The 27,920-nt window shown below is 43.4% G+C and overlaps 2 protein-coding genes across 11 annotated transcripts in view; both read left to right on the plus strand.

The window, feature by feature from the left end:
• STON2 (stonin 2) overlaps positions 1–27,920 on the plus strand; it is a 173,703-nt gene that overhangs the window by 91,981 nt on the left and 53,802 nt on the right. For 6 of the 10 annotated variants that reach the window (XM_074392883.1, XM_074392885.1, XM_074392880.1 and 3 more), the window contains one exon: positions 19,109–19,279. The exons of the other annotated variants lie outside the window; for them this stretch is intronic. In XM_074392883.1, the coding sequence (XP_074248984.1) occupies positions 19,109–19,279 (171 nt within the window). The remainder of the gene's footprint in view (positions 1–19,108; positions 19,280–27,920) is intronic. 10 annotated transcript variants of the gene reach the window in all.
• Positions 1,713–5,370, plus strand: LOC104650797 (transcription factor AP-2 gamma-like). Its single transcript, XM_074392879.1, is given in 3 exon segments — positions 1,713–2,680; positions 2,683–3,667; positions 3,762–5,370. Coding segments are annotated over 3 exon segments (1,545 nt in total). The 5' UTR covers positions 1,713–2,404; the 3' UTR covers positions 4,046–5,370.

A 27,920-nucleotide genomic window follows, 5' to 3' on the forward strand; every position in this document is an offset into this window, starting at 1 on the left:
CTGTGTCAGATACGCCCGGAGGGTAAGAGCAATTTCAATGTCTGATTCATCATTACATCACCTCCAGTGCGTTACCCATCATAGTATACAGTAAATATTTGACTAAAAGACAAAGGTCAGTAGTGAAGAATGAATTTCCCAGGGTCCATGTGACCTGACTTCTGTTTTAATTAGAGGTTGTTGACCACCTACCGTTTGTCAGGCACTGCCAGACACTTTCGTATACATTGTCTTCTCTAAAGCTCACAGAGATTTTCTCACCCTCAAATGTAATATTACAGTTAGAACCTTGGGACTAAGACTAAGAACCTGGGAAAAGTTCTGCAACTTCCCCAACAGCTGCCTCCTCTCCTGTCACTGCCGTAGCTCCCACCCTCTTCTCTACCCATGGTCGTCCTCATCCCTGCTCCTGCTGATCACTCATCTGAGGTTAAAGCCTGTCTTTCCAGCATCTTTGACTTTCATTCATTCACTCACTAATTCATTCATTCACTCCATCCTGAGCTATCTATGTCCTTCAAATCCTTGTTGATGATGAGGAAATAGTCCTCCCTTTTCTACCTGTACATTGTGCTCCCTAGAATTTCTTAAAGTAGCCTGACTTCCCTTCTTCTCCTTGTGGCCCTAATTCCCTCAGCCTTGGAAGGACTAGCACAGTCTCTCCCTTTCCCATGCTTACTTTCATGCCATTGAGCTGCCATCACTCCACATTTTTCCACAAACCGGCGGGGTCCACTTCTACCACCTTCCACACGGGTCATATACTTTGCATTGCCGACTTTGGCCCTTCACTTAAGTATTTCCAAAGCCATCTTCCCCTTAGTAATAGTTCTAGTACTCCTGAGTTATGGTATAGTGGAATAAGCACTGGAGTAGGAATCAAAAGAGCTCACTAGGAGGCCTCACCTTCTGACTTAGCAGCCATAAGACCTTGGGAAATCACTTAACCCCTCTAAGCCTTAGTTTCTTCCTGGAATGTGGTAATAAGGATACCCACCCTACTTAACCACTTCTAAGAGTTTATTGAGGAATGAAATGAGGTATGCAGTGGCAAGTTAACTTATAAATTATGACTGTTACATAGATGGCAGGTATAATTGAAATTACCCTTTCATGGTGTGCCAAACTTTGGATATCATTTTCACTTGAAATGTCTTTCTTTGTAATCTCCTGGCATCACTTGCCTTCTGACTCAGCCTCAACCTCAAGGACAGTTTTTTCTTTAGTCCTTGTAGGAATAGCCTTAAAATCCTGATTCCTTAACTGTCCTCCATACCCCTTTGGTCATTTCTCAGTCCTGAGTAGCCCCTACGAGACACTCATAACATTTGTGCTGCTGAACTCTACAAAACCCAAAAAGTCTTGAATTATTCTTGTTGCCTTTTCAGATACCTCCTCTTAATATTATGTGTACACCTGTCTCTCTCTCTCTCTCTCCCATTCCTAAATTCTCTCTCCCCTATATATGCTTCATTAATTCTTACTCTTTTTATTTTTATTTTTTTGAGATGGAGTTTCGCTCTTGTTACCCAGGCTGGAGTGCAATGGCGCGATCTCGGCTCACCGCAACCTCCGCCTCCTGGGTTCAAGCAATTCTCCTGCCTCAGCCTCCTGAGTAGCTGGGATTACAGGCACGTGCCACCATGCTCAGCTAATTTTTTGTATTTTTAGTAGAGATGGGGTTTCACCATGTTGACCAGGATGGTCTCGATCTCTTGACCTTGTGATCCACCCTCCTTGGCCTCCCAAAGTGCTGGAATTACAGGCTTGAGCCACCGCACCCGGCTTTAATTCTTACTCTTAACAAAATATTTTTTTTGGTCATGCTTTCACTCATTTTGATATTTTTGAATGACTTTCTTCAGTTAGGTTTCAAGTCCAAGTGTAGATTTCAGCAGGACTGACTCCGTTGTAAATCTAAGAATATTATTTATGAAAAGTACGGAATCTATAGTAATACTCTGAAATCTGGGTCTTCTTCCAACTTATGTCTTTGTCTCTCCCGTCAACTCTTTCCTCTGTCTCCCTTGTAGGCGCGCGATTCTTCCTGCGGCAGGGTATCTGACAGTGAAGCTATGTCCCCAGAACCAAAAGAAAAAAAGAACTCTTGATCGATGAACCCTGTGTATTCTCACCCAGCAGCTTCCTTTCCTGTTGAATGCGTCTCTTCAGATCATCCCTGCATGTTTCATTAGGTGGAAATGACAGAAAGTGTTTGGGGTGGGGAAGGTTATACTTGGTCACTTTTGAGAGGGTCATGATTGAGATATATCGAGACTTCTTCTCCACCTTTTCTTCTTTCTTCTAGTCCTTTCTCATCTTTTTTTCTTTTCTTCCCATTACTGCAGAGTTAGTTCTCAAATAATGTCTTTGAGACTGTCACTAGTCAGTCTTTAAATAAAGAATGGGGGCCCGCCGCGCTGCCACCTCCGGCAGCTCCTGCGCCATGGGCGGGCTCCGGGAGAACGCTCTGCGTCGGGCGTCCAGCTCCTGCGACCCGCACTCTGTCCCTGACCTTTTCCGTCCCGAGACCCAGGGTTCGGACTTGGAGCCTCCGAGCGCCTCGGGCCTCGGAGCAGCGCTCAGACCTTTGCCGCCCGGCTTTCAGAACTCGTTTCCCCAGGATCGCCACTACGGGAGCAGCAATGGGTACCCGCGAATACCCCACCTCTCCTCCGCCGGACAGCACCTCTACAGCCCGGACAGCACCTCTACAGCCCCGCGCCGCCCCTCTCCCACACTGGAGTCGCCGAATACCAGCCGCCACCCTACTTTCCCCCTCCCTACCAGCAGCTGGCCTACTCGCAGTCGGCCGACCCCTACTCGCACCTGGGGGAAGCGTACGCCGCCGCCATCAACCCCCTGCACCAGCCGGCGCCCACCGGCAGCCAGCAGCAGGCCTGGCCCGGCCGCCAGAGCCAGGAGGGAGCGGGGCTGCCCTCGCACCACGGGCGCCTGGCCGGCCTGCTGCCCCACCTCTCTGGGCTGGAGGCGGGTGCGGTGAGCGCCCGCAGGGATGCCTACCGCCGCTCCGACCTGCTGCTGCCCCATGCGCACGCCCTGGATGCTGCGGGCCTGGCCGAAAACCTGGGGCTCCACGACATGGCCCACCAGATGGACGATGTGCAGAATGTTGATGACCAGCACCTGTTGTTGCACGATCAGTCAGTCATTCGCAAAGGTCCCATTTCCATGACCAAGAACCCTCTGAACCTCCCCTGTCAGAAGGAGCTGGTAGGGGCCGTCATGAACCCCACTGAGGTCTTCTGCTCAGTCCCTGGAAGATTGTCTCTCCTCAGCTCTACTTCTAAATACAAAATGACAGTGGCTGAAGTGCAGAGGCGATTGTCCCCGCCTGAATGCTTAAATGCCTCATTACTGGGAGGTGTTCTCAGAAGAGCCAAATCAAAAAATGGGGGCCGGTCCTTGCGGGAGAAGTTGGACAAGATTGGGTTGAATCTTCCAGCCGGGAGACGGAAAGCTGCTCATGTAACTCTCCTGACATCCTTAGTAGAAGGGGAAGCCGTTCATCTGGCTAGGGACTTTGCCTACGTCTGTGAAGCCGAGTTTCCCAGTAAACCAGTGGCAGAATATTTAACCAGGCCTCATCTGGGAGGACGAAATGAGATGGCGACTAGGAAGAACATGCTCCTGGCGGCCCAGCGTGGTCCTCCGTCCTCATGCGTAGTTGGTTCTGTGCCCTTGACCTGTAAGGAGCTAGATGGAACTCATGGAGTCGATTGACTGTCTTCACAGGCAAGTGTGTAAAGAATTCACGGAACTTCTCAACCGAGACCAGACACCCAATGGGACCAGCAGGTCCTCCGCCCCAGTCTTGGAGACGAACATACAGAACTGCTTGTCTCATTTCAGCCTGATTACCCACGGGTTTGGCAGCCAGGCCATCTGTGCCGCGGTGTCTGCCCTGCAGAACTACATCAAAGAAGCCCTGATTGTCATAGACAAATCCTACATGAACCCCAGAGACCAGAGTCCAGCTGATTCTAACAAAACCCTGGAGAAAATGGAGAAACACAGGAAATAAAAGTGGGATGAACAGAGCTTCGGAGAGTCGGGAAGGAACAGGGCTGCAAGAATCCTTCTCCACCGCACAGACTGAGAACCCTCTTGGCCTGGGGGAAGTTTGTTACCTACCTTACTATTTAAAGGGCCTCCACTGGTTCCGGATCGGCAGCAATCACCTCCGCTCCTGGATTCCTTAGTTGTTTCTCTAGCGCTGAGCTATCTCCTCACTTTGGACCTATTATCCGAAGGTGACAAGTACTGGCTCTTTATTCATTAAGCTTTTATTTTTTTTGAACCCCATTCTTTCCTTCTCTCTGAAAGTGGTGCTACAAGTTTTAGAATCTTTTAAATACATTGCCTGGGCTAACAGACCCACACACTTAGCCATTGAAATGTCAGATTGATGTGCTCTAGATCAACAGATCAACAATACCTTTTTTTTTTCAGTGTTAAGGTAATGGCTGGTTTTTGTGTCTGCTAAATATTTACCTTGAAAAAAAGAAAAGTGTGTATCTAGCTTCTTCGGAGATCAAGTCCTCTGGTAGGAGGCAAAGGGTCTATCTGCTTAGCAACTGATTAATAGGTGGTATTTGACACACTCTAAACCCCGTGTTCAAAGGGGGCCTTCTGGTTTTAGGAAACTTGTAGAAACCAAGCCTGCTGAAGATTTTTCCCCTGTCCTTTTTTTTTTTATTATTTAAAAAAAAAAAAAAAAAAAAAAAAAAAAACTTTGAAAGTTAACTCTTCAAATGGGAGGCTCTATGAAACGACATGTTCCTTTAGGGTACTGAAGCTTTATTTGCATATTTATTTTAGATGTTTCAAGTAAACTTGAAAAGGGTAGGCACGAAGCAATTTGTTGCTGCCTGTCCCCACGACCCCAAGTCCCCGTGGAGGTTCTGTATTTTAAGAAACAGTGTGTTGAGTGTACAGATTTTATTTATGCATAATTTAATGGGATCTGTAAATACTGGTGCACTTCTTACAACTTTTTTGAGACATGGGATCCAGTTTTAATATTAACTTTGAATGGTGATGGGTAATCTATAACGTACCGAAGGTTTTATTCATATATATACAGGGTATTGAGAATTAAGAGGATGCTGGACTCTGTTCTTGGCTTGGAAGAGTCCATTTAGTTGAAGCTCTCTGTTCAGAAAGCAATAACTTTGTGTCTCGTTCCTGTTGGACAGCCCCTAAGGTGAGTGTGCAGAACGGTGTGTGTGGGTGAAACGGAGATTTGGAATTGAACTCTGCCTGTAAATGTTTTCCAAATAATTGTTGTGTGTATGATATGTGTACAATAAACGTATTCTCATTAGAATCTGAAAAAAAAAAAAAGAATGGGTCGCTGTTTTTATTGCTAACTCTTGTATTTAAAATTGGTAGACCAGGTGTGGTGATTCACACCTATAATTCCGGCAGTGTGGGAGGCTGAGGCAGGTGGATCACTTGAGCCCAGGAGTTTGAGACCAGCCTGGGCAACATGGCAAAATCCTGCCTGTACCCCAAAAAAATACCAAAAAAAAAAAAAGCCAGGCGTGGTGGTGTGCACCTGTAGTCTCAGCTACTTGGGAAGCTGAGGTGGGAGGATTGCTTGAGCCTGGGAGATGCAGGTTGCAGTGAGCTGCAATCATACCACTGCATTCCAGCCTAGATTACAAATGAGACTCAATCTCTAAATCAGTCAATCAGTCAATAAAATTGGTAGCAAGTCATTGGTCCAAAGAGCAGCCAGCTCCCTGTTATGTCACACCAGACTACGACAAGACATTTCTCTTTCCCAGTCTTCCTTCTGCCCCATTTCTGCCTTGGACTTGCCAGTAGTTTTCTGCTCAGCTTCACTTGGAGAAGTAACAACAGCCAGTGTGCTTCATCCCCTATAAAAGGACCTGTCCCACTTTCTTTCTAGGTGCCCAGAAAGGGCATTTTGGAGAAAGTTGGCTAAGAGGAACTAGAAGTAGAAAGAGAAAAAGATAGGAAGAACTTGCTTGAGGCCTAGAATTCTAGTTCTTCGCCCTCAGAATAATAATAGGGGATAGCTGTCACTGTTTTAGAGGTTCTAGAAGATTGGTCAAACTTTTCTCTTAATGATTCAAGGCTGGATGATGAACGGAATGCATTACCCACTTCCTCTGTGTTGTAAACTCCATTGTATGTGACGGAACTTGAATTGCATCCTAATACTTAAGGGAATGAAGCGAAGGGAAGAAGTAGTTGAGGAAGACAAAATGAACAGTCTTTCAACAAATCTAATTTTCACTTCTTTATAGATGCTTCTTGCACTTAGCACTTCTGACAGAGAGGATTTGGCCAATTACCAGTCCCCTGGAGGTGGCACAGTGACTTAGAGAAGGCTGATTTAATGGAATCTTACCTGGCCTTTCAGCATCAGAATCACTTCTGGTCTTACTGCCATTCTTGGACCTCACCTCCATTCTCATTGGGTTTGCTTAAGAGTAGTGCAAGCAGGCCGGGTGCAGTGGCTCATGCCTGTAATCCCAGCACTGTTGGAGGCTGAAGCAGGTGGATCACAAGGTCAGGAGTTTGAGACCAGCCTAGCCAATATGGTGAAACCCCATCTGTACTAAAAATACAAAAATTAGCTGGGTGTGGTGGTGGGTGCCTGTAGTCCCAGGTACTTAGGAGGCTGAGGCAGGAGATTTGCTTGAACCCAGCAGGCATAGGTTGCAGTGAGCTGAGATCATGCCATTGCACCTCCAGCCTGGGCAACAGAGCGAGACTCTGTCTCAAAAAAAAAAAAAGAGTAATTCAAGCTGCTGGTGTTGCGTAGCATCTGCCTCAGGGATGAGTCTCTTGGCTTTCAAGCAGAAATCTTGGTAAACACATGTATTTAACCACCTGCGTCTAAGAAGAAATGGAGGCAGTTTCAGAACAGGTGTACAAATCTAAATGTTTTCGTAGAAATCTGAATGTCACCTGTCATCACAAGCTGACTGCCCTTCTGCTTCTTAAATGGCATGCTAACTTCCTGACAAAATGAAGAATACAACGATAGAACCTGTTCAAAACTAGAAAATCTTGTTGATAGCAAGTAGCTTATTATAATGGAATACGAACTCAGCATCCTCAGAAATGTGTTGGCTTAACTTGCCAGTATCCCAAGTGAAACTCAAGTTTTTGCTACCATAGTGGCTGCCTCTCTTCTTGAAGGACTTGCTCCCTAGAGAAGAAGCTCATTCCAGGTTCATGCAATGTCACAGTTAACATCTGCCCACTAGTCCTGTGGCAACAAACTGCCTGGTTGTAATACTGGCTTCCCTACTTCCTAGCTATTTGACTTACTGCAAAACACTTAACTTTTCTGAGCTTTGTTTTCTTCATCAACAAAATTAGAGGCATAACAGTAACAATTTCATAGGGTTGTTGTGAAGACTGAATGAAAAAAAAAGAAGTTATTTAAAGCTCTTAAAATAGCCTCCCTGGCTGTCTGAGGATAGACCGCCGTCATGAACAACATGGTAACTGCCTGAACTAGAAAGTTAATGACTAACCGACTACTTCAGAGGAAACAAATGGTCATTGATGCCCTTCACCCTGGGAAGGCAACAGTACCAAAATGTACACGACCACACTGGATGTCTTCTTTGTATTAGGCTTCAGAGCTCATTTTGGTGGTGGCAAGACAACTGGCTTTGTCATGATTTATGATTCCCTGGATTATGCCAAGAAATATGAACCCAAACATAGACTTGCAAGACACAGTCTGTATGAGAAGAAAAAGACCTCAAGAAAGCAGCAAGAGGAACGCAAGAACAGAATGAGGCAAGTCAGGGGGACTGCAGAAGTCAGTGTCAGTTTCGGCCAAAAGAAATGAAGTGTCTAGCAGTGAGCTGGAGATTGGATCCCAGCGGAAGAGGTAAAGGTGTTGCAATGATATTGTCTGCGGCCATTGTGAATTTTTCATAAGGAGATTCATAAACTAAAAACTTTCTTGTGGAAAAAAAGCTCTTAGAATAATGACTGATTAAATAAATATGCTTAATGGATGGATGTCAGCTCTTCGAATAATTTGTTGTCGTTATTATTATAGTTATTATGACAGTGTCCTGGATCCATAAAGAACAAATCTGATCTTTATTTTCATATGACAACTTCATCCTTGTTTGAAAAGTGCTAAACATCCTCAGTCTCAGAAAGTCTGCTTGTCAACTTAGTTCTACAAAAATGGCAAAAAGTTGCGGAAGATGACAGTAAGTTCAAGGCACTGAGGTAGGTTTAGTATATTCAAGCCTATGTAAGGAACAGAATGGTAAGGCATTTTTAATATCTGAGTAGTGATGCCTTCTTCCCAGGAATGTCTATCCCCAAAAGAGAGGTTTTTAAAGAGTAGAAGTAAAATAAGTCTGGGAAAAAAAAAATGGTTGAGTTTTTCTTTGCTGGTTCAAATGTAATGCCTGCTTTATGATGCATATAAAATTTTACTTTTTTGTGTGTCATTTATGTGATAAAATCTTAGACATTTTAAAATGTGAATGTGACTTTTTTCAGAATCATCCCAAACATACAAAGCAAGCCGGATAGCCTTATTAGCTAATAGATGGTATTGGGTGAATATTCTCATAACTTTCAGAGGCCAAGGAAGATCCCGCCCGAAAAGTGCGCATGTGTGGCAGCGAGCGGCTCAGGAAGGGCCACAGGCTCTGCAGACCTTCCCACCGCTCCCCAGCCTCGGAGGAGGAACTTCTCCAGGAATATGGTTTCTGCAGGCCCAGGGGCTAGGAGAGAAATCCAATTGACTACTCTAAGGGGATTATAACCCCAGAAATACGTTTATGACCCATTTTATTGCCGACTTCTGGCTTTAAAGGAAGATCCACTGTTTTGTTTGAGAATAAAAATCAGTTTCTCTTGGACAGTCATGCAGTCATGTGTTCCTGGGAAGATGACGGATCAAATCTTCGTTAAACTGTTGAGGAATGAGGGAGAGCAGGGCTTCCTCTGGCCCTCCCCACAGTGGCTGGCAGCAGTTAGGCTAGGTTGTGTGGGCTTCAGAGCCTTTTGTTGGGTTTCTATGGCTCTAACCTCAATTAGCCCATCTGCATGGAGAGGAGGGACAATGCAGCTTTTAACCCAAGTTTGATGGCTTCAATGTGGGTCTCTTTTTTTTTTTGCCACCCTTCTATTGACAGCTGGATTTAGGCCTAGAGGCCATCTTTGTGAAGTGATTTGAGGGTTGTCAGTGAAAGTTGATTGTTTATATTGGTGGGCAGTGGATGAGGCTATGGGAGGAAAATGTCTAGGGTCTAAGAACTTTGCCTGATATTAGTTCCATGGCTTTGTCGTCTTCTTCTTCTTCTTCTTCTTCTTCTTCTTCTTCTTCTTCTTCTTCCTCTTCCTCTTCCTCTTCCTCTTCTTCTTCTTCTTTCTTCCTTCTTCTTCTTCCTCTTCTTCTTCCTCTTCTTCCTCTTCTTCTTCCTCTTCTTCTTCTTCTTCCTCTTCCTCTTCCTCTTCTTCCTCTTCCTCTTCTTCCTCTTCCTCTTCTTCCTCTTCCTCCTCTTCCTCTTCCTCTGCTTCCTCTGCTTCCTCTGCTTCCTCTGCTTCCTCTGCTTCTTCTTCTTCTTCTTCTTTTTCTTCTTTCTTCTTTCTTCTTTCTTCTTCTTTTTGAGACGGAGTTTCGCTCTTGTTACCCAGGCTGGAGTGCAATGGCGCGATCTCGGCTCAACGCAACCTTCGCCTCCTGGGTTCAGGCAATTCTCCTGCCTCAGCCTCCTGAGTAGCTGGGATTACAGGCACGTGCCACCATGCCCAGCTAATTTTTTGTATTTTTAGTAGAGACGGGTTTCACCATGTTGACCAGGATGGTCTCGATCTCTTGACCTCGTGATCCACCCGCCTCGGCCTCCCAAAGTGCTGGGATTACAGGCGTGAGCCACCGCGCCTGGCCAGCTCTGCCTTTTCTAGGCAGTTTTCCAGCCAGTTAAATGGGGTTGATACAACCCCGTAGAACCTCTGAGTAGAAGCGTTAAAAGAGCAAATGGAGGCTGGGTGCGGTGGCTCAAGCCTGTAATCCCAGCACTTTGGGAAGCCAAGGTGGGTGGATCACAAGGTCAGGAGTTCAAGACCAGCCTGGCCAAGATAGTGAAACCCTGTCTCTACTAAAAATACAAAAAATGAGCTGGGTGTGGTGTGCACCTGTAGTCCCAGCTGCTCGGGAGGCTGAGGCAGGAGAAGCACTTGAACTCGGGAGGTAGAAGTTGCAGTGAGCTGAGATCGTGCCATTGCACTCTAGCCTGGGTGACAGAGCAAGACTCCGTCTAAAACAAACAAACAAACAAACAAAACAGCAAATGTAAAGACATTAGCACAGTGTCTGGTGCGTGATTCTCCTATGCGCATCTCCAAAGACAGGTGGAACTGAAGTCTCTTTCTTGCTTCCAGCAAGTACCCAAAGCATCTGTGGCACTCATAAAGAGATAATACATTCTAGCAGTCACTGAGAAAAGCTGGTTTTTATCTCAGGAAGAGAAAAGCTTAAATTGCTTTAGCCTTGAGGTATGTCGACATGCTGCTGCCCGTGCGCACACAAGCCTGCACACAGACACACACCAGTTTCTCAGGTGCTTTTGACCCATAGCTGGATCGCTGAGTGTCACCTGCACGTTTTGCCCTGTGGTCTTGGTGGTGCCATTTCAGATGAACCAATAGGAAATGATTTAGCAGACCCCAAATGTGAGCACAACTCGTAGTCATAGTTTCTTCTGCTTCCTTCTTCGCACTAACTTAATCACTAAGCAGCTTGTTACAGCTCGTTCTCCAGAAAGGTAGAGAGAAGTCTATGGCATAGCCCTGCCTGTAAGGCCAGCTAAGTTTTGGGCATGCAGGACTTTTGAGTAGGTGCTGACAGATGGTGTGAAAGGAGGTAATTTTTGCCCTGAAGGAGCTAAGCTAGGAAAATAAAATGAGCACACCTGCAATAATTAGCCACCAATTAAGTGATAAATCATGTGCTACTGACATGTGCAGTGGAGGTGAGGGGAAATTTGAGGGTGGACACTGGCTCCTTGGTGCTTTGGCAAGATTCAGCTGTGCCTGGCTGAACAATTGAGCAATGTTGTAAAAATTACATTTTTAATCAATATGTGTGACAGCTTTTCCCACTTCTTTTTAAAAATGTGAGATCAGAATTTTAATTTTAAGGCATCTTATTATAAAACATTACTATAACATAAACAAAATTTTAAGGAAAAAAAAAAAAGACATCATTTCTAAATCCCACAGTCCTAACAGTTATTTAACAAAGACCGTCACTCAGTCTCTACAGTGTCCAGCCCAGTGTCTGGCACATTTGTGAGTAGCCACCATGACTATTCACTGTTACAAGTGTCCAGATATGGCTTTGGAAAGGGTGCCAAAGCAGCACCTCTCCCATGCCAGGTTCTCCAATGCATTATTGCATTGAATTCTTCTCACAGTGCCGAGAGGAGGTGGAGGTATGCTGAGGCTTGGCATGGTTGAGTAACCAGGGGAGGGCTAAGTAGCATCCCATGTCAGAGTGTGTAGATGTTTTTATTAGGTCGGAGAGCCTCTCTGAGATACAACAGCATAGAGCGGTGGATGCCTAGGATAAAGTGCTTCTCCCCCAGTCCTGGATGGTGTTAATATTCCCCCTTTCCTTCCTGTGGAGGAAGACGGAAGCTGCCTTACCCTACAAAGAGCATTTTCATTCCCAACATGTCAGTGCCAACAAGTCCTGTGGCTTCTGCCCACCTGCTTTTCAGGTAAAGCAGGCTTACCTGCTGGTACTTGTGCAGCTTTGAAGAGTCGGCTGTGAGCCCAGCTGCTCTAAGACAAAGCTGACTCAGGTTCTCCTGTCTAGGATTTCCCTCACCCACTTCTCTCGCTTTCCCACTAAACAGTTTCAGCTACATGTAGGCTGGTTGATCCATACTTTTGGTCTGAGTTCAGTGGACGTTTTCATTTCCTATGGCTGCTGTAACAAATTACCACAAACTGGGTGGCTGAAAACAAGAGAAATGCATTCTCACAGTCTCAGAGGCTAGAAATCCAAACTCAACATGTCAGCGGGGTTTCTGCTAGTTGCTAGCAGTCCTTGGCTTTCCTTGGCTTGTGGCAGCATAATTCCAGTCTCTGTCTCCATCTTCCCATGATGTTTTCCCCTGTATCTTTGTGTCTCTTCTTATAATGACACCAGTGACTGGATTTAGGGTTCACCCTAATCCAATAAGACCTTGTCTTAATTGGATTACATCTGTAAACACCCTATTTCCAAATAAAGTCATATTCATAGTTTCTGAGGATTAGGATTTCGACATCTGAGTCTATTTTTGTGTTGCCCTAGAGGGATACCTGAGAATGTAGTTAACAAAGAAAAAGATATTTGGCTATGGTTCTTTAGGCTGTACAAGAAGCATGACACTGACCTCTGCATCTGTTGAGGGCCTCAGGCTGCATCTATTATGCTGAGAAGCACAAGGGGAGCTGGTATGTGCAGAAGTCAAATGGCCAGAGAGGCAGCAAGAGAGTGAGAGAGGAGGTACAGGGCTCCTTTTGATATTCTGTTACTTCACTTGGGAACTAATAGAATGAAAACTCATTTGCCCCCTTGCCTTCCCAGGGAGGGCACTGATCTATTCATGAGGCATCCACCCCATTACCCTTACATTGCCCATTAGGCACCCCTCTTCAACATTGGGGATCCAATTTCGTTATGAGATCTGGAGAGGACAGACATCCAAACTGTAGCAGACATCAGCCTATATTTCGAGGGACACAGGTTTTTAACTCAATACATGGAGTGAGCCCTCAAAGCACTTCAGGCCAAGTCAAGGTGATGGCAATTGCTGGTACTTCTTCCTTTTGGAGAAAATTGATGTCTGCTTACATCTCTGTAATACAGTTGAGTTGATTCTGCTCCTCAACACTGGGTTACCAATAGTACCTATTTTCAAAATAGCTGACTGAGATAATTGAACCTGGGAGCAAATCATGCCCTTTTCCATTCCTACAGCCAATTAAATGTAGGTCCATGAATTAGAGATTTTGTTTTGTTCACTTCTGTATTCCCAGCATCTTGAACTGTTAAAGCCACCATCAGCTTGAGACAAAGTAAAGCCAATCATCCCTTAGTTATTCACTTGATATTGATTGAGTAGCTGCTGTTTGCCAGGCACTGTGCTTGGTATGGGGGAGACAATGAGGAAACTAGTGGTGACTACAACTTGTTGAGTATCTGCTATTTGTCAGACACTGAAACATACTCTTTGCATGCTTTATCATGAATTTGCATAAAAGCTATAAGGTAGCCTTTATTATCTCCATGTTATAGATGAAAAAAACTGAGGGTAGGAAGATGAAAAGCCTTGATCAAAGTCATAGAGCTCACAAATAGCAAAATTAGGTTTGAACTTGAATGGTGTGCTGTGGACCAGTCCTTCACCACTCTTTGAGGGTTCTGAATGATGTTTTCCAGTTGTTGTTTTATAGAAATCTTTGTAGTTTTTTATTAAACCAAATAATCTTCTCAGTAAAATTGATTTTAATGAAATATGTAGGTGGAAAAAACATACATTGTCTAGCATAACATGTCATGGCCAAAAACAGAAGTGGGGAATGTATGCTTTCATTTTAGATAAATATAAACCTTGAATACTAATAGCATCCCAGTTAATAAATGAGGAAGAAATGGAAGAAAATCATTTTCAATCCCTAGGAAATAATGCCAAAGCATTGATTCTCAATGGCTACTAAGTGCACAAATGCCAGAACTTATCAAATGCCATTTGCCTCTTGATGGAATTACATAAGACTGCCTTTCAAGTAGCTAGTTCTGTCCAAAAATCAAATCTAAATGTGACCAAGCTTCTAAATCTAACTATAAATTCCAAAGGGAGAGGAACATGTTAAATCATACCATGATCAAAATGTAGATTGTGGGACATTTTCAGGCAAAGAACCAGGTTTTTCACCAAATCAATTGCAAGGAAAAAAATAAAGATGGAAAAAGAATGTTTGGATGAAATGACAGCACCTATCAACCAATTGCAATATCGACTTGACCAAAGTATAAAAAAAAAATCTTGGTGATATTTAGAGGAATTTAATACTGTCTGGATATTGGATAATGTTAAATAATTATAATCATATTTTATTTTATTTTAAGACAGAATCTTGCTCTGTTGCCCAGGCTGGAGTGCAGTGGTTCGATATCAACTGACTGCAACCTCCACCTCTGGGGTTCAAGCAATTCTCGGCCTCAGCCTCCCGAGTAGCTGGGATTACAGGCACATGCTATCATGCCTGGTTAATTTTTGTATTTTTAGTAGAGATGGAACTTCGCTATGTTGGCAGGGCTGGTCTTGAACTCCTGACCTCAGGTGATCCACCAGCCTCAGCATCCCCAACTGCTGGAATCACAGGCGTCCCCAGCTGTCACATTTTAGGTGTAATATTTTGATTGCGTTTAAAAATATAATCCTTATATTTTAGAGATACATGCAGAAATGTTTATGGATAAAATGATATGATATTGGGAATCTGCTTCAAAATAATCCAGAGTGGATAGTGATATTGATGAAACAAGTGTTTAATGAATTGATAATTGTTGAAGCTAGTGAGCCTGAAGTGAGGCGTTTGCTACTCCTCTCTCTCCATTGTTATGTATGTTTGAAATCTTCCATAACGATTTTAAAAATAGTTCTGTAAATATGCTGAGAGGAAGTAGTTCCAAAGATCTGATAAGGCAAGAGGAATGAAGGAAAAGGTTAGCGTCCGAGGGAGAATAAGCTAATCCCATTTTCTCCTGCAATTTAGTAGCATGATGGACCGGCTCTGGGAGCAGCAGCTGAGTCAGTCATGTGCTGGGAATCCAGAACAACAGAAACAACTTGGTTCTTCTCATAAAGCAATTATCACGCCCACTGCCACCACATTCAGAGAGCCAGAAGCAGTGAGGGTTACAACACGACATTTGTGTGGTACTCTGCAGTTTACAGAATGTCTTACATCTTTCAGTTAATCTTCAATCACAGCCTTATGAGGGAGAGGATATTATCTTCACTCAAGAGACCAGGAATCTGGAACTCTGACCTTTGACTTGACCAGAGCATATGTGACAGAAGTGGGGTTCAGACTCTGTCTTCAACACCGTTGTGCATTGCTGTTTTTTCCCTATTACTGGCTGTAGAGCGGCTGAAGCAAGCACTTGCGTCTTTTACATGTGTTTGTATTTCAGAGCAGGACAGTGATATCTATTCACGCTGTAGACTTCTGTTTGGATGGACATCATTTTTTTTTTTTTTAATTTAAGATGGGGTTTAACCATGATGGCCAGGCTGGTTTTGAACTCCTGACCTCAAAAATAAGAAAAAAAAGCTGGGCTCATTGGCTCATGCCTGTAATCCAAGCACTTTGGGAGGCTGAGGCAGGTGGATCACCTGAAGTCAGAAGTTTGAGACCAGCCTGGCCAACATGGTGAAACCCCATCTCTACTAAAAATACGAAAAAATTAGCCAGATGTGGTGGTGGGTACCTGTAATACCAGCTACTCTGGAAGCTAAGGCAGGAGAATTGCTATAACCCAGGAGATGGAGGTTGCAGTGAGCCAAGATCATGCCATTACGCTCCAGCCTGGGCAACAAGAATGAAACTCCCTCTCAAGAAAAGGGAAGGGAAGGGATGGAAAGGGAAGAGAAGGGAGGGGAGGGGTGAGAAGGGGAAGGGAGGGGAGGAGAGACCTGTTAGTGGTGAGTGCATTGGACAGGAACATTACGCTAAATTAGAGGTCAGGATAGGGGAAAATAGCTGAATAACAGGCCCCTACCATACTCTAGGCACTGTGCTGAAAGTTATAGTCAAATATTGAGATGAGAGTCAGAGCTGGAAGGGGGAAGAAATTAGTTTCTCTGTCACTTTTTTTTTAACCTTGAGAGTAAAATGCATAGTACCTGTTCAATTGTAATCATGTTTAAAAAGAGTTTAAAGAATAAAAAAGAATTGGCAAGAGGGCAGGAGGATTAGGTCAAACTTTGCACCCCAAATCAAGCTAAGGTCCCAAGTAATGTCTCAGACTATGAAGATGGTTCTGCAACTGTGTTAAAAGGGATAAAACCCATAGACTGATGTTGAAAGCCTCTGGTTTATATAGATAAATATATTGAGAAAATAGGAAAGTACTGGCCAGGCACGGTGGCTGACACCTGTAATCCCAGCACTTCAGGAGGCCGAGGCAAGCAGATCACAAGGTCAGGAGATTGAGAGCATCCTCGCTAACATGGTGAAACCCTGTCTCTACTAAAAATACAAACAATTAGCTGGACGTGGTGGTACAAGTCTGTAGTCCCAGCTACTCAGGAGGCTGAGGCTGGAGAATCACTTCAATCCAGGAGGCAGAGGTTGCAGTGAGCTGAGATCGCACCACTGTACTCCAGCATGGGCAACAGAGCAAGACTTCATATTAAAAAAAAAAAAGAAAGAAAGAAAGAAAAGAAAATCAGAAAGTATTGATTCACATTATCCCTAGACAGCTTTTCTAAGAAATGAGTCAGTCAAATCATTCCTCAAATGACCTTTTAATTCTAAGGAGGCAGGCAGGGGAAGCTATTTCTCGTTAAATGCGTCATGCTTGTTCTAACTTGTATGTTCATATTGTGTCAAATTTGTGATACGATACGCTTATATGTATATTATAGAGTATGTTGCAGTTTCCTTGTGTAATACAGGTTTCAAATATGGGCACATTTTAAAATTGTTTCATGACTGAGACAGTGTAACAAGGTGTGTACTTTTGGAGAAGTTCCACACAGTCTTCTGGATGTTACTTCCATCATCAGTAAAAAGGAGGGGCTGTATGAGCCAATCTCACAAAATCTGAATCATGGAACATCGTTTTCCTGTTTTACGTGATTATGAGACTTACTGTTGTATCTCTCTCTTTTTTTTTTTTTTTACAAGATTTTATTGATTATGTCTTGGATTCGTAGGAAGCCAACATGAGGTCTTGGAACAGAGCTCGCAATTACATTATTCCTAAGGGAAAATAGGATCCACTTTATAGTGTGGTGTTTAAGAACACAGTATGACAAAAATCAAGGTGGCCAATAATAATGTTTGCTTCATTAATAAAACTTCAAGCATTTATTTTGCCCTTCTTGTACACAGTCTGAAATGGCTCTCTCAATCTGTAAAATGAGAATAATAATAGCAACTGATTGCTGGGGTTATTCGGAGTAAGGCTTTATTCAGTTAATACATAGAAAGCATTAACAAAAGTGCCTAGCTCAGAGTAAGTGCTGGGTAAGTGTTGGCTGGGGCTGTTGGTATTGTTATTTTTGCCATTATTGTTACTGATCCTCATAGCCACCTATAATGTTGGTCATAGGGTCCTTCCCATTCTATGCATGAGTGTCTAGTGTGGAAGTTATAGAGCTAGAGCTGAAATGGAAAGTCCAGTTTCAGGCACTGAGTCATGAAGCATACTGTGACCCATGCTGCAGACCCTTCTATAAAGTGGTAATTCAGTATTTTAGATCTAACTTTTACTTTTCTTGACACTAACTTGCCTAGACAATTCTATGTGCTAATATGGAAAATCTCAACTGTATCATTAAGTTTTTTTTTTTTAAGTGCCAAATAACACATCATGGGTATCCTTAAATCCCAGTTATGTTGTTTTTAAGAGATTAGTCATATGCTTTATATAGCTAAACATTTCTGAACCATATACATAAGAAATTGCTAACACTGGTTACCTCTGGGGAATGGGACTGATGGTTAAGAATAATAGAGAACTTTTTACTTTTTATTTTATGCCTTTATATACTGTTTGAGATTTTTTATAAGTTCAAAAAAAAAAAAAAGGAAGAAAGAACAACAACACATCTCTATAATACTGTTTCCAAAACTCAGAAGATCCCTTCCCTCTTTGGGGGCTGTAGGTCCTGAGCTTAAGGAGTCACGGTGTATATTAGCATACGAAAGGCTGTGAGAAGCTACAGTAAAGAACCTATATAGTACATTTTCCACTTTTACTGTACTTATTTAAAAACCCACAGAATTATATTTCATGGTATATCAGTTTTGGAAACGTTATAAAAATTTGAGAAAAGATACCTAGACTTAGGTCAGCTGCAAGTGGAAGAAAGGCAAGTGTTGGAGGGGTGACAGGCATGGTTGGCTGTATGGTGGGAGGATACCAGGTCTTGGGTTCAGGCAAACCTGGGTCCAAATCCTGGGTCTCCCATTTACTGGCTGGCCCAGCATGAGCCAAGTTCCCCAACCTCTGGGTCTCAGTGTGCTCACATGTGAAAGAGGAATATCCTTCCTCATAAGTACATTTTCAGTATTAATTGATGCAAGTACCTGTTCTCTCCTCCTCCGTTCCACCTCCCTAGGCTGTACGACTGCCATGCCTTTGTTTATGAACACCCATGCTTCATCCCAAACTGAAAAATTACCCGTCTGTGAAAGCCTTCGTGTCAGGATTAATCAGAGGCCAGGTGATCAAATAACAAGTTTTTCCATTTACAATGTGAATCCATTTCTAAAATCTTGATTTATAGATACCTACTTCAAGAATGTGCCTCTTGGACAAGGCTGAGTCCATAGGCGCTAGGAGACTGTTGAGAATCCTGTTTCTCTAAAATTCAGTCTAAAAGTTAAACTCTAGAGACTCATTGTTTAAATCACATCCAAGTTTGCTTGCCCCAGGCTCTTCCAGATCCCTGCCCTAGAGTAACCCTTCACTCTCATTTCCTATGCCAGTGTTAACACTCTAACACAGTGGAAACAAATTTCAGGGTGAAATGCAAAAGGATGTGTGCTGAAGCATTGCCTTTTTGAAGTAACCTTTGCATTAAGCCCTTAGAATCTAATTACTCAAGTGTTATTTGCCTCCCTAAGTACCCATGCCCATGCAGACTGAGCTTTTAAAGTTCAGGAAGTAATAACAAAAGAAATCTGAAGGGAGATCTCAGGCTCAGCCTCTGAAGACTCTCCTGTCAGCGCCTGGCCTCTCCCTCCTCCTGGGTGTGTCTGCCCGCCAGAGAAGGCCAGTGAGTAACCTGCACATTTTTTTTTTTTCATCTTGGCCCTTCCCACCCAGACAAGAGGACCGAGTGGCAGACAGGCAGGCAGACGGCAGTGAGTCCTGTTCAAGCATGCTCGGAGCATACCTCCACCCGCACCCACCGCCTGGACCCCTCGCCACCCTCTCCCCAGCCCAGGAGGAGCCAGAACCCCTGCGAGGGTCCGGAGGGCGCCTCCGCTCCCAATGGTAAGGGCTGCCAGCAGCAGGACCACTTCATTCATTTTATTTGCTTTGGTGTTGGCTTTTCTTTCTGATTGCGTTGAGATGGCAGAGTTTCTGAGACAATTAAAGGTGTTTTGTTTGGTTTGTTCTCAGTGGTCCCAAGACAAAGAAATGTCTTTTCGCAGCAGGGTTTATTAGAAGTTGTAACCTGATAGCATGGCCTTGGAAGAAAACTTAACTAATTACCTCTAGTTAGTACAACTTAACACTTTTGGCACTGTAGAAAAATAAAACAAAACAAAAAACTACTTTGCTTACCAAATAGGTTTTGAGGAAGAAAAAGTGTGAAGGATTGTGGGCATTTTAATGGATAAGCACCTCTGACTAATTGAAATGTGGCTTAAGTGTCACCATAGCTTTGTAATAGACCAAGATGATATGTTATCTCACAACAAAACAGAGGAGCTTTATTTAAAGGAGTTCAGTGTTGAACGAAAGATGCAAGGTGGGGTTTGAGGAAAAGAGTTACAAGGTAAGTCCAATTAAATCTTTGTGAACATGAAGGTATTGAATGAAATCTGTGGTGCTGTGGGAAAAAAAAGTCTGATGTTCCATGTGGAATTTGTGTCGCATTTAAGAGAGAAAACTGAGATCTTTGTATAGTGTGTTGAGAATTCTTTGAGAGAATGGTCTGGAGGCAAATGGTGGAGGCTGGGAAGCAGGTTTTGTGCAGGGAGCTGGTGCCAAGGCCCTCTCCCTCAGTTGCTGTGGGTGAGAAAGTAATTCAGAGTAATCAAGCATTGCATTGTTAACAGGCTTCTGTGTCTCGAATATTTATTCTAAACACAAGCTGTTGGTTCACCGACATGTGAAGGAATAAAGTTACTGCCTCTGGTTCCTGCCCTAGCCCAAATTTTAGTGCCTGGGAAGAGATTAATAAAAATATAGGAAAGACAAGGCTACATGGAAAGCGAATTTGAGGAATTACATTGCGTTTATATCAGAGTGCGAGGATGCTGAGCTAAAGGGTTTTATAGGAGAGCAGTATGCGAAACTGCAGTAGAAACTGTGCAAACCAGAGGCACTGCCATGACACCTGTGTGCCAAGTGACTCTGAAGATGCAGCTCAGGTTTGGTTTCGGCAACTCTATGCAGGCAGCTTAAGGATGCCCTGTACGGAGCAGCCTGTGCTTAACATGTCTAGGTTTCTAGAACTGCAGTGAATCACCCTAAAACACAGTGTACCAAGATGGCACATCTGAACTTTCTGGCATATAGGAAGCCTATGAAGTTAGCTGTGAGTGAGGGGATGTGTGGGGAGGGTTACAGGTAGGGTGCAAATACCTTTCTCAGAGTGAATGCCCCTCTTCTAAGTTTCAGGAAAGTGCAGTATGTCTTTTGCTGGAGGTAAATCAGCAATACTTCATCGTTGCCATGCCCAGTGTTCCTGTGGTGATAATGCCAGTAGTTTGCTTTTTTGTGGCTCTAGTTTCCCCTTGGCTGATTAATCGAAAGCATAGATTGCTTGCAGCCCCATCAGCCAGCTCATTAAAGGACAATCCCAGAATGCCACTTACTTGCAGGCCAAATAAGCAAGAAGTGGAGGTGGGAACCGTGATGATGATTTTGCCTCATGATTGCTGGTTCACATTTGTGACTTTTCAGTTATGATTAAAAGACTAATGGAAGTCACTCAAAGCTGCCTGTGCACTTAACAGCATTGATAGCCATCCTGACTCTCATAGGTATTTGTACATTGGTTGCTACACATTATAGTACAGAAACATTACCACCCCAAACGTGCTTCTCACCCAGAATCAGTGCGCAGGAATAGAGTACAGTTTAGAAGACTATTGGCAACGTTTCCTCCATGTAGTGCCAGCCCCCTATTAACTTCGGTAGAGATGGCACCAAGGTCAAGAGGTGGAAGAAGAGAAGTAGGGCCAGCAAACATGACAGGTTTTTTTAGGGGAAACTTATGTAGAGGGATGGTCCACTGGCAGCAAGATGAACAGGAAAACCACCACCACTTATAAAAAGCAAAAGCATGCAGTTTATATAGCATTTTCACTTACCACACTCCCCAAACCTCCACCCGGCCACCTTCATTTAACCCAAACCAAAGGGCCTTGATCCCTGGTATGGCCAGGTTCCATGGGATGGGATGGGGGCTTCAGATGTTCCTCATGGTTAAGAAATGGATCTCAGGGATGGCTGCTCCCAGAATCCTTAGCTTAGAACTCTGAACACATTCAAGTGCATCTGCCATACACTCCCATCCATGGCCTCTTGGGTGTGTTTTTAGAACTTCCTGGGGTTTGTTTCTGTAGCAAAGTGAATGCAACACCTGCTTGAATTTGGCTTTTCTAAGGAAACTTCATGGTGAATTTAGCATTTCTTTTTATTTCATTGTGGTTTTCATCTACTCATGTTGCTTAGTCCTTTAATCAGTGACTGCATCAAGCAGATTGAAAACTGGATATATAAATAGATATCGGACTATGGACTTGAGACAGCCTTGTCTTTGAGCAGCATGCACTTTCTCCTTATCAGTTGCTGAATCACCTCCAGAAAGCCTTCAGACACTACCTAGCTGTGGCCACCACTTTACCATCCTGTGTTTGAATTCTTCTTCTTCTTTTAACTAAAAAGAAAAAAAAAAATTAGAAATAGGCTCTCACTTTGTCGCCCAGGCTGATCTTAAATTCCTGGGCTCAAGTGATCCTTCTGCCTTGACCTCCCAAAGTGCTGCGATTATAGGCATGAGCCACCAGGCCTGGCCCACACGTAAACATTTAAAGAATTTTAATGGAGCTATCCAAAAGATATGGTGATTTTTCTGAAAAATAGAAAGCAGCACCTTAACTGTAGCAATGCTAGGATAACTGCTGCTACATCCTAGACAGACTGCATGCCTCTTGGAGCTTGGATCAGGGAAAATAGTTGTGGATTCAGGCCCTGAAGTATTAGTGCATTTTCAAAGTGGTCACAGTCTGGCGAGGGTGAGTAAAGAAGAGAGGTAGAATGCAGAGGGCCTAGGAAACAGCTGGTGGCTAAAATCTAATTAGCAACGGCCTATAGTTGTCAAGGAGCTCCAGTTTCCTGCTCTTCTTTTTATGCTTCGGTGCTCCTCAAGGTAATGCTCTGGGTCCTTTGGAGGGTGTGGCCCTGATGATCATTGTCACATTTCATCTGTAGGCACATCCTAAACCAGGAGGAGATATCACAGAGACTTGTCCTGAACACATCCTCATAAGAGTGGCATGTCATCCAAACCTCTTAACCCCAAAAGGGGGCGGGTGCAGTGGCTCATGCCTGTAATCCCAGCACTTTGGGAGGCTGAGGCGGGTGGATCACAAGGTCTAGAGATTGAGACCATCCTGGCCAACATGGTGAAACCCCATCTCTACTAAAAAATACAAAAATTAGCTGGGTATGGTGGTGCGTGCCTGTAATCCCAGCTACTTGGGAGGCTGAGGCAGGAGCATTGCTTGAACCCGGGAGACGGAGGTTGCGGTGAGCCGTGCTCATGCCACTGCACTCCAGCCTGGCGCCTGGTGACAGAACAAGACTCTGTCTCAAAAAAAAAAAAAAAAAAAAAAAAAAAAAAAAGAACCCCAAAGGATACAAAATAGTGCTGAGAGTAGATAGATCTTGAGGATTAAGTAAGGTGTGTGTGTGTGCAGACAGGAGTAGAACTAATGAATATTAGATGAAGCTTTGACCTGTGAACTTGGTAACATTTTGAGATGAGAGTGAAAACTTCAGCCCTCACTTAGAAATCACATTTGGCCAGAAGGGGTCTCACCTCCACTCCCAGGGTGTTAAGCTGTGTAATGGATTAATGTTTAAAATGGTCATAATTATTCTTCTCTTTAAATCTGTTTCCTTGAGACAAGACTTTGCAGCTTTCTTATCAAGGAGTGGAGTCTCTTTTCCCAGCCACTGAATGTGGGCTTGGCCTTATTACTTACTTTGGCCAACAGAATTCAAATAGAAGTGAAGGTGTCCAGGTATGTTGGTTCCAAGCCTAGGTCCCAAGTCCAGGTCTTAAGAGGTTCACTCACACACTTCTTTCCCTCCAAGAATCCAGCATCTCTTAGACTGTAGACAGACATTCATGGGCTTGCTTGCTGTGGCACGCAGACCCCATCACCCCAGGTGACAATGACTTTACACTGGACATGTGAGTGAGGCAATCCTAGACCAGCTGGCTCACCTCAGACACTTGAGTGAGCCCAGCAGAGCTCAGACAAATCCATCCAGATCCATAGACTCATAAGCAGTAATAAATGCTTATTGTTTTAAGCTACTGAGTTTTTGAATGGTTTGTTATACTAACATAGCTGACTGTTACATGTAGTTCTCTGGACATGGTCCCCTTTTGGGATCTATTAATGTCATTATAGATCCTTAGTTCAACTCAGTAGAAGAGATTCTATCATTGGATGGAGGAGTTCTATTAAATGGGGGTGTTGGGTCCTCAATTCTTATGATTGTCAGAATTACTCTGAGACATTTTAAACACAGATGCCTAGGACTTGTACTAGAGTATTCAATCAGATATCTGTAGATGAAGATTCAGAACCTGTGATTTTTAAAGCTCTGGTTATTGGCCAGATTAAAACCCAGTAATTCAATAGTCTTGTCAATCCCTCCATTACTGAAAGATGCATTGATTCCAGTTCATCTCTACTTAAGCAGATAACACTCAGTTCATTACTGACTTGATATACTTCTAGCTGCAAAAGTAAACTTTATGATCACCTTTGGCCAAAAGCAAACTAACCGAGATGCTTGATAGGAAGAATCCACAGTTGCAGATTGATGGCTAGAGTTCTATATTGTTTACTATTGTATCTCCCTGGGGTTTAGAACCTGATGTGGAGTCATGAATAAATCCTGGACACTGGGAATGTAATAGGACCTTGCTCTGAAGATCTTAGAGCCTAATAAAAAAAAATCAGGTATCAGTTATTTATCATGTATTAAGAAAACAAAGCAAACAATATTTTAACCATTAAATTACAGGTGAAATTTTACTATGGTGTGTGTACCAGTTGTTGCTTACAATAATGCTGTGTTACAAACAACCACAAAATCTGTTTTATACTATAATGTGCATTTATTTGTTTGTTTGTTTTGTTTTGTTTTGTTTCTTTTTTTCTTTTTTTTTGTTATATCTTGTTTATTTTTCTTTTACTTTTTTTCTCTTTTTCCTTTTTTTTTTTTTTTTTCTTTTTTTCTTTGTTAACAATGGGCATTTCTTAACCCCTATGTCTGTAGGGGGGGCAATTGGCTGATTCTAGGCTGGGCCCAGAGGTGGGTAGCTTTATACCACATGTCTCTCATGCTTCCCTTGGCACCAGCTGCTAGCTTGAGCATATTATTCTCATGGAGATGGTCCCCCATCTCTGCCATCTCCACGAGAATAACATGCTCAATTTAAGCTTCTGATATCATTAATCTGTTAACATCCTGTTGGTCAAAGAAAGTCACATGGAGTTTGTCAAGGGGCAAGGAAATGTATTTCACTTTTAAATTTTTTTAAGTTTTTAAATTTTTTATTATATTTTTTGAGACAGAGCCTTACTCTGACACCCGGGCTGGAGTGCGATGGTGTGATCGCAGGTTCTTTCTCCCAGGTTTAAGTGATTCTTGTGTCTCAGTCCCGAGTAGCTGGATTTACAGCACCTGCCACCGCACCTGTCTGATTTTTGTATTTTCACTAGAAATGGGGTTTCACCGTGTTGGCCAGGCTGGTCTCGAACCCCTGACCTCAAGTGATCTGTCCGCCTCAACCTCCCAAAGTGCTGGGATTACAAGTGTGAGCCACCAGGTCCAGCCTATTTCACGTTTTTGGTGTGAGAGGCTGCAAATAGTTGTGGCAAAGGGCATGTATAGAGAAGAGTGAAGAAATAGGGCCATTAAAATACTATTTGCCAGTGGGGGAAGGGTGTATGAGGAGGAAGTTGCATTTTTTTCTGCTTTGGAAGGCTTCTGAAGTCCTAGCTGGACCATAGAATAACCCAGAGGCAGAGAAGTGTGCATCCTCTGGAGCCATCTTCTGCTCCTTGTGATGTGGAAGTAAACAGGGGACTCGTAGCTGCTATGATCTGTCTAAAGGAATTTTGAAGGGAAAGAAACTCCTGCTGGGCACGGTGGCTCACACCTGTAATCCTAGCACTTTGGATGACCGAGGCTGGCAGATCCCTTGAGATCAGGAGTTCAAGATCAGCCTGGCCAACATGGTGAAACCCTGTCTCTACTGAAAATACAAAAATTATCTGGGCATGGTGGTGCGCACCTGCAATCCCAGTTACTCAGGAGGCTGAGGCAGGAGAATTGCTTGAACCCAGGAGATGAAGGTTGCAGTGAGCCGAGATTGCAGCCCTGCACTCCAGCCTGGGTGGCAGAGCGAGACTCCACCTCAAAAAGAAAACTTCCATAAATAAATAAATAAGTAGGTAGGTAGGTAGGTGGGTGGCAGAGCGAGACTCCACCTCAAAAAGAAAACTTCCATAAATAAATAAATAAGTAGGTAGGTAGGTAGGTAGGTAGATAGATAGATAGATAGATAGAAACTCCTGATGGCATTTCAAAATTGTTAGCTGCAGAAATGGCATTGGAATCCCTGTAGCATGAATGCCTCTGTTTACATTTTAAAGGAAATTTAAAGAGTACGGGTTACTGGGCTTAGTTATCCACTGCCCAGATCCAGGAGGGTTATTATGTGGGCAGTGTCATTACCTTAGATCACATGATATCCCTTTATTGTCATCCCCTTTTTCTCAGGTGAAAAGGAATGAGTTTCCATCTACTGTGAACACTGGGACCTTTTCCCATAGCTTAGCCCAACAGTGCCGTGGTTAAAAGAGATTTTGGTGAGACTATCCCTTCCTGATTACACATCTTTCCCTCATTTGTTTTGTGAAGGGCTTGGGGCCTGAGCCTCTCTCATTGAGACAGGAAACCAGTGTTGATATGATTGAGATTCTCAGATATTCTCTAGGGCAGAAGTTATGTTTCATGGTATGACTAAGAAGAATAAAGCACTTTATTTTAGGCCACTAATTTACAGGCTTTGCTATCGATCATTCTGTGCCTTTCGATATATGTGGCTAGTACGGTTTGTATATTTGTCCCCTCCAGTTCTCCTGTTGAAACGTGATCCCCTATTTTGGAGGTGGGGCCTGGTGGGAGGTTTGGGTCCTGAGGGCAGATCCCTCATGAATGGCTTGTGTGCCCTCCCTTTGTTAATGAGTGAGTGCTACCTCTATTTGCTCACTCAGGAGCTGGTTGTTTAAAAGAGCCTAGCGTCTCTCTTGCTCTTTCTCTTGCCCTGTGACACACCTCCTCCCTCTTCACTTTCCACCATGAGTAAAAGCCTCCTGAGGCCTCACCAAAGGCAGATGCTGCTGTCATGCTTCTTGTACAGTCTGCAGAACCATAAGCCCAAATAAACCTCTTGTCTTCATAGATTACCCAGTCTCAGGTATTCCCTTACAGCAATGCAAAATGAATTAACACCATGGTGTATCAAATTTACCTGTGAGGAAACTCAGGTACAAAGGATTATGTAACCTTCCTGAGACCACATCTAATGGCCAACTGAGATTAGCCACCTGTCTTCTTGTTTTTTTCAGCTTTTTCTTGGCAATCTGCTTCATAGTGCCTTGTTTTCCAAAACAAGCATTACTTACTGAGTATAGCATTACTTATTGAGTCGGTCTTCCTAAGAAACCCTGCCTCGCTACTATTTGTGCTCCCTGGGAAAAAAGGAAATCTAGCTGGAAGGTGTTTCACAATATGAGATTTTCATACCACACTGTTAGAGAAAGTAAGCGGATTATAGGTCATTCCTAAATTGCATTTCCTGAAGTTTCTTCAGGAAATAGATGGGGAGGAGACTATTTAGAAGTCCTCACCGGGTCTTTGTGCTGCTGACTGTGGCACCTTTACATGTTTTCTGAGCCCTCACCTGCCATTTGTGTTACCTGGTGACTATAAATGAGGGATCATAACCTCATGTTCAGCAGTGGTTCCCTGACAGATTATACTGTTTCTGTATTATGTGAAAAAATTGGTGTAATTAAACAACGTATTTTAACTAATGTTTTGTAGGAGGCATGATATGATTGGCATTTCTAATGGCATTCTTCTCAAATTAACACATGCAAACAATCAAACAATTGTAATGGCCCAGAATATACAAGGTCTGCTACAACTAATAGGTAAGCTGGTTATCTTGGATAGGTTGTTATCTTTCTAGTGATGTTTTTGCTGTAAACCTCATGTGTCTCTCATATATACGGATGCTAAATATATTATTTGAGCAATAATTTCATATCCTCCTCCTCCTTGCTCAATGCCAAGGGACATGTCTGACTTGTTACCCCTTAAAATCTGGGAGCGAGCATAATAGAATGTAAATAGGTATTGAATGAGTGAATTGCGCAGATGCTACGACTACAGCCTCCAGCTCCTAAGAAATATTTGGGATTCTTCCCAGGTGTTTCTGCCCCTGAGAAAGGACAGTAAAGGGTTAATGTTCTCTGCAGGAGCAGGAGGGATTTGGATATGGATCTCCGCAGAGCTGCTGGAATCACATTCTTTCTGCTACTATAGCAACAGGTTGAGAATTCTGCCAGCACTGTCGCCTGCC

Source organism: Saimiri boliviensis, chromosome 2 (assembly GCF_048565385.1).
Source record: "Saimiri boliviensis isolate mSaiBol1 chromosome 2, mSaiBol1.pri, whole genome shotgun sequence".
Taxonomy (NCBI): Eukaryota; Metazoa; Chordata; class Mammalia; order Primates; family Cebidae; genus Saimiri; species Saimiri boliviensis.